A 12,441-nucleotide genomic window follows, 5' to 3' on the forward strand; every position below is an offset into this window, starting at 1 on the left:
TGCAAACATAGTCATAACTAATATACCATGCTGAGGACAAGCAGCATACCTCTGACTCCTAAATGGACATATAACCACAAGGTGTGAAGAAACAACAACTCAATATAAATAGGGTCAATCAAAACTGAAAAGGGATGGTGTGCATCTTAGGAGTATGCGGTTACCAAACTGGACCAGGCTCCAGGACTATATACTAGACAGTATGGCATGACATTACTGGTAGCTGGACACCCCCACGCACAGACTCGAGCCAACCAGCACAAGGGCCGTAGATCAGAGCCATGTTGGCACTTAGCCATTACAGGAGGCATGACAACTAACCTAAATAATTACCATCAAATCACTGGCATCATGTGGCAATGTTGGTGTGAAACCATACACTACTGCAAGGATTCCCCCATACAATATTGTGAAATAGCGATAAATATGCATCATGAATGTGTTAATTGATCTTGCATGCTTGTGCAATATGCTGCAGGAAACCATGTAATAATACCTCCATAGCAATGTATATATTGTTTTTAAAAGTGTATCATTTATTTCAGACAACTACAACTCCCACAATGTCTAATAATTAGCCAGGCTGGATGTTTGTATATATAGTTAAAATTTAAGATGGACTCACTTTACAGTGAGCAAGAATTGACTGCCAAAACGAGTCAGTGGTGATTTAAGTAAAGTAGGTGAGCCCAAAAATAAAATTGACTTCACAAGACACTTCTGTAGTGTGGCTTTATCAATCCTTGGTGGCCTCAGGATGTTTTATCCACTTCCACTTTTTTACCTCCAAATGTAAATTATATACATTTTATTTTGCCCGTCACTCGTCGGAAATACATTTTATAGAGTATTTTGGTCAAAGGCACAGAGATCAGAATACATGACATGGACCATTTGGTAAATAAGAGGAGTCTCTACCACTTTTTAGTTTCTTTAAATGTTAGCACTGACAACTGAAAGATGGCACATGATTACAAATGGAGTGACAGCACAGAAATATCACTTTCATGTAAAAGGCATTCTTATGAAAGGAATTATGACACGGTATCTAAACTGTCTGATGGACAAAGTAGAAATGGAAATAATAGGAGTTACAGCAGATTAGAAGAAATGCTCAGGCTTAACTGCCAAGTTTTTCCAAGATCATGACTCTTCTGCTTTAAAAGAGCTGAAAACTGATGTCCCAATAACCACTCTTCAGTTAGACAGATGGTGACCAAGAAAAGGAAGCTAAAATGTTTATAGATGTTGTTAGAAATGGGATTTCTGGTTGGCTCAGGCTTGCGCCAAAGCCAGGCAGACCCCACCACTCTAGTCAGGGCAAGGGAGTTACATGCTGAAGATAACCCCTGCTCGCCCCCTTGGCACGAGCAGTCAGGCTTTTCCCAGAGGCAAAGTGTAAAGCGGGTGCGCGAGACAGACAGACACACACACACACAATGCATTATCCAAAACACATTAGAATCATAATCACACATACACTGTGCCAACTGGCACTGGGCAATATTCACAGGGGATTATATACAGGACCAGGCCAATATGGCCACGGTCAGAGCCATCACAAGGTAGGTAGTGGACATAAAACACAACCAGTAACTACTGGTACAATAATGACCTCAGCATTATCACATTAGGCATAAAACACATTAGGCCCAAACCTCATTAGCATAAACACATTATGCAATAAGCCTCACAAGCAAAAACACATTTTGCGCGGATCAGGGTGCATATATCACATTTGGCAATAACATTAGGCAATCCTTTGGGGCCTTGCGGCCTCTCAGTACACACAGGTACCCTAATGACCCCAGAACAACTGGCCTTTCACCGGGATCCCAATGTCCTCTGTCCCAAAAGTCAAGGCGTAACTGTAGGGCCTTCCAAGCGGCCCTTTATCTGCCAATGCAGAAAAAACAAGGTGCGCAATGCACTGGGGGCTGGGGTGCCACTTTTCCCCTCCTCATTAGGAAAACAAAATGCCCCAGGTTGCAGAGGCCCGCTCTCTCTCACGGTGCAGCAGTGAAATTGGGCCTGGCACCACTGGGCCTGGCACCACTGTGCCTCCTGGATCCCCACTGGGACTCTAAAATAAAATGGTCCCCAACGTTGCAGCTACCCACTGTCCGGCGGGGCAGCTGTTGAAAAAAATGGGCACTGGCACTAACCGTGCCTTGGGAGCCCCTCTCACCGGGGCTCCTTGTAGGCAAAATGAAGGGGGTGCCACCGTAAGCACCACCAACACTGCGGCGGCCCCACTCACCGGGACTGCTCGGGGACTCCTCCGGTCTCCGTCTTTTTGCGGGATTGTGGTGGGGAGCCCGCAGGGATCCGGTCTCCTCAGCAGCGTCCGGTGAGCCTGCGGGGCTCCTCCCTCACTTTTCCGACACTCTGGACTTCCTCACCGACGGAGGCAGGGTAGGCTCCCGCCCTCTTTCCGGACTCCTGGCATGCCCACAGTCAGGCGGAGGTGCCTGACTTCCGCTGTCCGTGGTCGTGGCGGCGGCTCTCTTTTCCTGGCAAAGTGCGGGCTGGGCTCCCACCGTAAAGTAAAACACCAAGGCGGGGTGGGCTCCCGCTACTGGCACCACCATGCAAGATGGGCTCCCGCTACTGACACCACCATGCGGGCGGGGTAGCCTCCCGCTATCAATAAAGGCACAAAAGATGGGTGGGCTCTGGCTCCTCAGCACAAATGCGGGGTGGGCTCCCGGTCTGATCCCAGCAACACTGGGGAGTCTCCACGCCGGGATTCCCCCTTGAGACCCTACAGCAGCACGCTGCAAGGCACCAGCGCTCCTCTTCTCTTTGGCAATTAAAAGATAGCGCTCACAAGGTGCTAAAGTCCTTAAAGGTCAGGGGGCACAGCTGGGCCTAGGAAGGCCAGCAAACAGGGCCCTCCAGCAGGGAGGTAGTCCCTTGTGGCAGTTTCTCTTGGGGCCCAGCAACAGCATGTCCCTCAGTACAAGGAAAAGCACAACATCCTAATGGGGTCGCAGCCCCAATATTTATACTAACATTCTTAGTCTGCCCTGGCACAGGGCTTGGGGGAACCATTCCCAACTGGTTCTGGGGAGTGTGGAGCACTTTGTTTACAGGGCTCCTCTTCCCCTTTGTCCGGTGGGGGCTCTGTCATCAGATGCACCACAGGGGGGCAGAGCCAGCATTAAAATAGGCAGGCACAGATCTATTCAGGTTCAGGGGACTACTCCATCCACTACTCCAAATGCAGATGTCCCATTCAGCCTAACACGGACTCGCCCTGCCCTCCCTGGAGCCACACACACCTCACCAGCCCCTGTCACTCCAAAGCCAGACATGCAATCCACATCAGGCAGGCAGACACATAGCACACAGAAATGCCAACTTCTAAAAGTGGCATTTCTAAAATAGTGATAATAAATCTGCGCAACATTTATTATGACCATTCCAAATATACCAAACTTAACCACGCTGCTCCTCTCATTCCAGGAATTACCACTCAAACACTTATCAGGGAATCCCTAATGCATTCCTTTGGGAGGGCAGCCCCATAGTAGTGAGAAACCAAAATGGTTGTTTGGCACTACCAGGACATGTCACACACTTAAGGTACACGTCCTACCTTTTACCTACAAAGCACTCTGCCATAGGGCTAGCTAGGGCCTACCTTAGGGATGTCTGACATGCAATAAAAGGGGGGGGGGTCACAGACATGGCACACACTTTAGGTGAAAGCGGCAGTAACACTGCGCGCACAGGCTACTTTGGCAGGTGGCGCAACCAGTGCTGCAAGCCCCCCAGTAGCATTTAATTTACCAGCCCCGGGTATACGAGATACCACTTTACAAGGGACTGACAGGTAAATTAAATAAGCCAAACCGGTGTAGACGAATCTTACCATATTTACCACAGAGAGCACACACACTTTACACTGAACAGTAGTGCTAAAGTACCCAGAGTCCTAAAACCACCAACACCATGTCAGAAAAAAGGCTAGGAGAAAGGCAAAAAGTTCAGGTATGAACCTGCAAAAAGTGGCCAAGTACAACAGATGTCATGCAGAAAAGTAGATGATCAGCTTCTAAGGTAAGAGTGTTCTTTCCATGGTATGGGTGAACACTTTCATATAAAGATGAGAAGCTGCTCAACAGGGTAATGCAACAGTCTCTAGGTAAGAGCTACTTTTTGGTAGCCTTCAGTAGGTATGCCTTCCGTACATAAAGTTGCTGGTCAAGCACATGAAAGTGTCAGCAGTTTTCACAAGAGTTGATTTTCTGCTATGGCCTACTCTAACGTAGGTTGCATAGATCACAAGATCTTTCCAAATATACCTTACACAATTATCACCACATAAAGCAATCTTACAATATAACTGACCTGCACAACTCTTTGATCCGGCCACTCTTTCCGAGTGCTTTCCCATGCCCTTGAGTTGAGTCAGAAATACGAGGGTCACTTTTGCCTAACAATTATAATTCGATACATAGTCCAAGACTGTGATAAAGAACAGGTTATTCTGCTTTGGAAGCACATGTTCCGTGCTGCATACCTCTGATCGAATCCTTATTTCCCTCTTTTTCTTGTTATTAGCACTGGGAAGCATTCACGGATTGCGCTAACAATGTACAGAAATAGTAAAAGAAGTTATTGGGAGCCAGACTGGTATTGGCAGCTGAAGAGAAGGGACAATGATTCTGGCTGGATTTTATTCTCATGAATTGAAGAGCAGCCGTAAACGCCAGACCTTGTGTGTTATGGCAGGCTGGCAATAATATTTTTTTTATGTTTCATTGTAATGTAATGTAATGTAAAAAGAATTTATAAAGCGCAGCTAACACCAGACGGTTTCTTGGCGCTAAGGACAAAGAGAGAAAAAACAAAACAGTCCAAGGGGCTAAGGGAGTTCTAATTATAAGCTGTACGGAATAAATAGGTTTTCAGGAGAGACCTAAAATGGATTAAAGGGGAAGCCAGTCTCAGGCTTAATGGAAGGGCGTTCCAAAAGGAGGGGGCAAGAAATGAGAACCTTAGTCCTCCATGTTTTTTACGATTGAAAGTAGGGATTTGAAGTAGAGCCAGGTAGGAAGAACGAAGGGTGCAGGAAGGGACATATGGGTGCAGAAGTGAAGAAATAAACAAAGGTCCTGTACCAACAAGGGACTTATAATACAGCCCAGTTTAAATTTACACCGCTCGGTGATGGGGAGCCAGTGGAGAGATTTCAGAAGGGGGCATACGTGCTGGTGTTTGGGTTGGTGGTAAATGAGCCGTGCTGCCTGGTTCTGGACCAGTTGGAGCCTCTTTAATTGGTAAATGGGTAGACCAACAGAGAGAGTTGGCATAATCCACCCTGGAGATGACAAGTGCCAGTAATACCAGGGTAAGAGCTTCGGTGGTCAGGAAGCGGGCGATCTTACGAATTTTTCTCAGTTGAAAGAAGCTAGAGGACACCACTGCACTGATCTGTGATTTCATTGAGAGATCGTTACTGATGATGATCCCGAGGCTCTTCACTGAGCTGACGGGGATAGGGGGGGGGTGCCCAACCTGGAGGGCCAAAAGGTGGAATTCCAAGGGTTGGCTATGCCCCCGACAAGCAGGAGTTCAGTCTTGTCGGGGTTAAGCTTCAGATGGTTCACCCATTAACATCTTGTAATATGCAATAAACACCATGAATATTCTGTGACAACAAAAGTGACTCCAATAAAACATTTGGAATATGACAGACAAAGAACAAATATGTCCATAAACAAAAAGGCAGTAGTAAGCATACCTCGCCTAGAATTGTATGATCAAGAAAGCAGCACTGAACAGGGCTAGCGTTGCCTGCTACTGCTTAACAGACTGTAACAGACTACAGGAGGTAGCCCATAAACCCTAAAGAGACCAGGGCGATAATCTGTAGCAAACAATGTCTCACGGGTATCGTTTCAAGTGACAATTATACATGCATGTGTAATGACACAGTTACTTATACCGGATTAAATCCGTAAAGGAAAGAAGCCAGGGTAACAATACAAATAAAAGTAGAATATATTTCATTTAGTATACATGTTGGACATATTAACTTCATATGTTCAAGCACATGGTTCAGTAGCACTGTGTTACATTTAATGGCATGTAACCGATAAAATTCTGTGTACATGTGCTCGTGAAGTGTGGTGATGGCGCAAGTGACACATGACGTGGTACAAACAGTGAGCGTGATGGGCGCAACAGCAAGTGAGATAAAACTACGATTTACATGTTTGGGATACCACAACAATAAATGACATGAGAAATCAAATTTTGAATGTATGGGGTATCTGTGGGTAGGGGCGCCAAGAGTTCCACTGTAGGAGTCAACAGACAACAGCACTGCCTCAGAGTGGCCTCAGGTCACACTCCTCTAAGCCCTGACCTTCAAGTATTCACCTGACACATCCCTTTTTTTTGTTGTTTTTGTTACTTTTTGTGCAGTCATTCTGCCACTTCTCTAGCTGGTCATCTGACACATCCTGACCTTGCGTCACATCATCATCTGTGTTTCCCTCAGTAGTCAACCTTTCAATCTTACTCAGTTTCCACATAATTGCCAGTCAATATTTTTCCATGCGAGTTTAGAGTCATTTCAAGTCATACCTCGGTCATGTTCGGAATTCCTTGTCGACCCCCAGGACAAAAACAGTCAAAAGGTCAGTCAAAGGTCCCCAGAAATTTGTCACCACACTAGAATTCTGCAACGTGAGGCAAAACTCTTCTGTAGTTATACCACAGCTCTAACTAGTTTGGTTAGAGGGTGAATCCATGGTCAGAATTATTTTGAGCACTATATAGGTTCATAAGACAGTTATAAAGAACAATCTTAAAAACTTATTTCAGAATATCATTTTTGCAGGCTTGTATGCCCTTACCCATTCAATATTTTATATTTGCTCCCCTATTTGACATTTTCATTTCTTGACGCATTGATAAATTCAAATTCAAACCAAGTTTTCAAATTATAGTCCAATGCTAGGGAATTATAGCCCTGCTTTCCTACCGAAGCTGCCAGGCTCACACAGAGTGAAGCCTATCCTGCAATAGAAAAATAGGTTCTTAAAAGCACTCACAAGCTGTAAATACACCATCAACATAAAATTGAACCCAGCAGCATGGTGGTAACTCGGTCTTTCTGCCAACACTGGTACTGACAGCCCCCAAAGCCTGGCTAGTCTTCCAGGAAACTGAACCTACTTGGATGCTTCTTAGCCATCCAACTACTTGCTGCAAAGAGGAGCCGCGCAAGATTAATTGAAGTCATGAATCCCGGTCGGGTACTTCCAATTGATCTAGACTGCCTCTACCAGAGGAAAGTGTAGCAGTCAGAGTAGCAGAATCATCTTTACTAGTGTCAGCATACTCCGGATCATAGACAACTGTCCTCAGAACTACAAATTGTATCATTAACTCTTTGCCCATGTAAGAACAATGTCCACACTGATTCAAATACAAGGTTATTTAATGAAACCCATTGCAGTTTTCATGACAAGTAGAGATAGGTTATGAAGAGTTTAGCCTAACAGCAGTTATAGCACCGATTAATCCCAGTTCACCATTACATACAAGAACATTCTGAACTCTATAAAAATAGGGACACAACCTCAGTTTGCAACGCACAATAACATTTTCCATATATTGGGTGTTATTATGTGAAACACTATACACACCAGCCACTATACACGGCTAGCCTACATCTCAGAATGTACACCAGTAGATCAGCGTGCAAGGAAAAAATTAGAAGGGAATATGGACTACCATGGTGTGTACCTCTATAAATCTCTATCTGGTATGATACTCTGCAGATTATATACATGCATTTGGGGCAGTGTATAGTAGTAACTTGATCCAAGTTCCAGGTACAGGTCTTTATTTGCGGTTTGCGTATTTCAGCTAAATAGGACTATGGGTCCGGGGCTTCTTAATGGTTGTTCAGCAGCAGCAAAAGTCTCTTGATGTTAAGCATTATAAATCTACCAAAATAAAATCCTGTCAAGTGGAAGGGTGCCTGGTTCAGCATTATTGGGATCAGTTGCTACAGGTTTTCCATCTACGACTATCAATGATAGGGTCTGTAAGAGCCTCATTTCATTGGGTGCTTATCTGGTTTATGGAGCGCTATACCCAGTGTCTGGTGCAATATGTCAGCAGAAATCACTTCACTAAAGCCTGATCAAAACATTCTTATTGTTTGGAAGCAAGTAACACACAATGGAAAATGCACCTGAATGGCCTTCAATTTTAAGGGCCTTGGCATTAACCAAATCACATGGATTATTTCCTGACGTGGAGGGTTGACAAAGGGTCTCTCAGCAGAACAGTAACACATGTTTCGCCCAATAGGTTTAAGACTTCACCCGTCTTGCCTGACCTGTTATGAGTTGACTTGAAATGTTGAATAAACACGAATGCCCACCTGATCTGCTACCAATTCACCTCTGTAATTTTCAAACATTGCTCTGGGGCCCTTTTCCCAATAGGCCAGCTCGGCTACCAGCCTCTTCTCCTTTGCTGCTTTCTTTGGCCAAAATGGGTCCTAATCAAAACAACTCAATCAGATTGCTGCTTCAATGTATTACAGCGCCTGCTCCTGGATATGCTAATATTAATAGAGTTTTCCTGATCCCTGACACGGTCCCCATGCAAGCACTGATCACTAGAAAAAATTCTTAACAATATATGTTAAGTACAATACTTCAATGAATCTAGGAATATTTTGCGATTAAGTTAGAGATTCAGAGTGGAAAACATTGATGGGTCAGTGATTTTCCATGTTCCCTCGATGAGCCACTCTACTTTGGATGTTTGAAACAAGAGGACTTCTTTTCTTCTATAGTGAAGTTATGAGGGGGGGGAGGAAGGTAACTAATGAGGATCACTTTTGCTCTCCATCTTCTGGAGAACTATATATGCACTTGAAGGTATTCTGCTGCCTTGTGTGTTCTTGCTCAACTGAAGTCAGTCATCATCTTACCCTGTTGCATTCTTTTATATTCTTTTTTGCTCTGTCTCTAGGATGTGGGCTGAATGACAAAGCGGAGTAGACTTCCTTTCAACATGTCAAATTAGAATGAAGCTGATAAAATTAGACTTTGCAATGCTATTGTGAGGATATACCTACCCATTTATGTTGAGCATGGACCTACCAGGTGGTCTTTATATAGGCAGCAGATTACTTATTGCATGTGCACTGTACTGTGACAGAAGGATCAACAGAATTAGTGCGTAAAGAATTATGTTCATATCTTGAGTGTCTTTGTTCGCTGCAATGATTTCAGGTGAGGAAATAGATTACAAAAGAATTCAAAAATACATCAGTAGTTGTTTTGCTTTACCAGGCTGTAGTTATTTGGTTAGCATACCATGCTTGTAAGATATAAAATATTTTCAATGTTTGCTTTTTAAGAAACCAATCATTCGAGCAAAGATGTACTTACTGCATGTGTATAGCAGTTAGCAGCATGTTCATACCATGTGGGTTTATAGCGGCAATTTGCTGGAGCTGGGTGGTTCATAAATCTGAAAAATAAAATGAATGCATATGAATTTCTCTTCTACTGTGACACAAACTTAAATCCTGCCTTGCTCCACAAGTGAATCTAAAGTCAATAGAAAGCTGGTTTAACAGCAAACATATTTATGAAATGTAAATACCAAGCAATGCAAAAACTGTGTAGTTGGACTATTAGACTTTATCCTATTTGATCGACAGATATAATATATATAAAACAATGCCCGATGTCCCAACTTACATTCCGGCGAGGAGACATCCGGACTCCAGAATGCGTGGCAAAGTAGGTTTTATTTAAAAGCCGTTATGACGCGTTTCGAGCACCTCCGTGCTCTTGATCACATACGGAAAACACAGTCCACTTTTACTTTTTATATTCTTCCAATACCACCTCCCCAGTGTCATGTGATTTCATAGACATAGAAAAAATCGTGACCATGCACTATGTTGATAGTCTGTTTTTCAATAGCCGATAGTTTCAAAATTGCGGTATTCACCATGTGTATATTTTGTTTAAATAAATAAATATGTATTCCTATTTACAATGAATAATTTATAAAAACAAAATTGAAAAATAACTTATTTCTGCTTCAATGCATAAATTATTACAGTCATTAAAATCAGATACATAAAATCTGATAAAAATCCACATGTGCAAAATCCGCTAATATAAAACATGTCATTTAGACCAGGAGTGCTTCGTTTGGATCGTCATTGGGCACTTACGCCTCTGAGTATCCTTACTAGATGTCTGCAGTCAATAGAAAGCTGGTTTAACAGCAAACATATTTATGAAATGTAAATTCAAAGCAATGCAAAAACTATGAAGTTGGTCTATTACACGTTATCCTATTTGATCGACAGAGATAGATAGATATATTTCATGACCAGTCTTTGTTGCAAAGGGAGATGAAACTTAAGTCAAATATTGATAGAATGGGCTCAACTTGTTTGTGAAATGAGATCAGAATGTAAGATGTAGAGCGAGGATGTACCTCGAAAGGGAGAATTTTTGACATTGTGTTATGACTAATTTGTAAATCTTGGAAGCTATATGGCCTGTTGTATGTCATTTATTGAATGGGGATTAGGTCTATATCCATAGTAGGTCCAACTTTAGATATTTAGCAGTATATTTTTTAGGAAATTGCAAAAGTCAATGTTAGGGAGAGAGTAGGCATATTGAAGTTCCAAATACGATAGGGGTCTTGAGGCAGCATATAGGTCTTTGATGGGGCAGAGAACGTTTCACTGTCCAAATTGGTCCTATTGATGGAGATGTTCTGATGATAGTCTTGATGCTTTTTCAAAGAGTTATAAGGTTGGATGTAGTTATTTGTGTAGACATCTTGTCAAGATGTAGTATTGCTCCAAGGGTGTCAGAGATTATTTGTTTTGAATGTGGGACATGGTCACGGTTCAGGTAACTTTAAAGGGGGCAGTAAGCTCCTGTTTAATACAGCAAAAAGACGGCTGGGATATGGGGTTATCAAGAAACAATTGGGAAACTTAGCTAGCAAGAGAAGCAGTTTGATGGCTTCAATAGAGCTTGCAACCACCCTCTCTGTAGCCCGATAATTTCCAGTAGGATATTTTGAGTCTTTTTTGGTTAAACAGAAAATTGTAAGCGATTTTGTAAACTGAGGAAAACAAAATGTTAGATAGATGGTTACATACTGGAATGAAAATTGACTATTGGAGTGGTCATTATTTTTTTTTTTTTTTTAGAGTTTCAGCTGTCCCCTACCAAGAGATTTACTTGAAAGACCAGGAGTCTAATTTCTTTTTGATTTTTTGTGAGCATTTTTTGTTCGTTCTGTCTAACCAAGTCCCTGTGATTGTTGAAAAAACAGATATCAGAAAAAATTTACTAGGGTGGCACCATGGGTTTAAGTGGAGAACTTCAGTTTTTTTCTTAATTTAAAAGAATAAAGTGAATATGTGGGCAATATATTACTGATATCTAATACAGATGTGATTGCAGCTTCACTGTCTTCTAGAGAATACTACTACATCGTCAGCATATGCAGACATTTTGCACGGGTTGTATGTAAAGCAGAAGCCGTTGAGTTCTTGGTAGTCATTTAATAGTTGCAAGTGTTTCTATAGAGAAGGAGGATAGGGGTTGGCGGGAGGAGGGGGCACAAAAACATTGCTGAGTGTCCCATTTAAGAGTGATGGGGTCCGGTAATCATCTATCCTTGTACTACTAGATCTGTCAGCTGCCTTCGACACCATCTCCCACAGCATTCTGGAACAACGGCTCTCGGCGGTTGGTGTCAGATGGAGGGCCTTGAAGTGGCTCAAGAGTTATTTAACCGATTGAGCAACCGCAGTCCAGATCGGTAACGTGGTTTCATGCAGTCGACCAGTAAGGATGGGAGTACCTCCGGGCTCTATTTTGAGCCCAACGCTCTTCAATCTCGATGTAACTCCACTGGCCAGGGTGATCAGATCATATGGTTTTGATGTAGTGTCATACGCCGATGACACTCAGATTTTGATCACCCTTGGTCCTGACCCCATGTACACAAAAACACGGTTTATTAACCGCATGTTGCCCGTTGACAGATGGATAAGCACTAACCATCTGCAACTCAACGGCAATAAGACGGAGGTGATCCTCTTTGGGAAAGCACATGAGCACTAGTCAAAAGACTGGTGGCCTCCCAAACTTGGCCCCTGTCCAATTCCTAGGCAGGCAGTGTGCAAACTTGATATTCTAACTGATGACCAACTATTGATGAAGAACCAGGTCAATCAAACGATAGGCACCTGCTTTGGCATCATGCGCAGCTTGCGTAAAATCTTGAATGGATCCCAATAGAAGCTAGGAAACCTCTAGTACAGAGACTCGTCATCAGTCGGATGAATTACGGGAATGCCTTGCTGACACCAATAAATGAAGATCTGCTGTCCAGGGTACAGGTTCT

The 12,441-nt window shown here is 43.1% G+C and overlaps 1 protein-coding gene across 4 annotated transcripts in view; it reads right to left on the reverse strand.

Moving 5' to 3' along the window:
• The window catches only part of MMD (monocyte to macrophage differentiation associated), a 157,841-nt gene that overhangs the window by 119,163 nt on the left and 26,237 nt on the right, over positions 1–12,441 (reverse strand). For all 4 annotated transcript variants that reach the window (XM_085617166.1, XM_085617165.1, XM_085617167.1 and 1 more), the window contains exon 3: positions 9,435–9,516. In XM_085617166.1, the coding sequence (XP_085473292.1) occupies positions 9,435–9,516 (82 nt within the window). The remainder of the gene's footprint in view (positions 1–9,434; positions 9,517–12,441) is intronic.

Source organism: Triturus cristatus, chromosome 7 (genome assembly GCF_964204655.1).
Source record: "Triturus cristatus chromosome 7, aTriCri1.1, whole genome shotgun sequence".
NCBI classification, from domain to species: domain Eukaryota; kingdom Metazoa; phylum Chordata; class Amphibia; order Caudata; family Salamandridae; genus Triturus; species Triturus cristatus.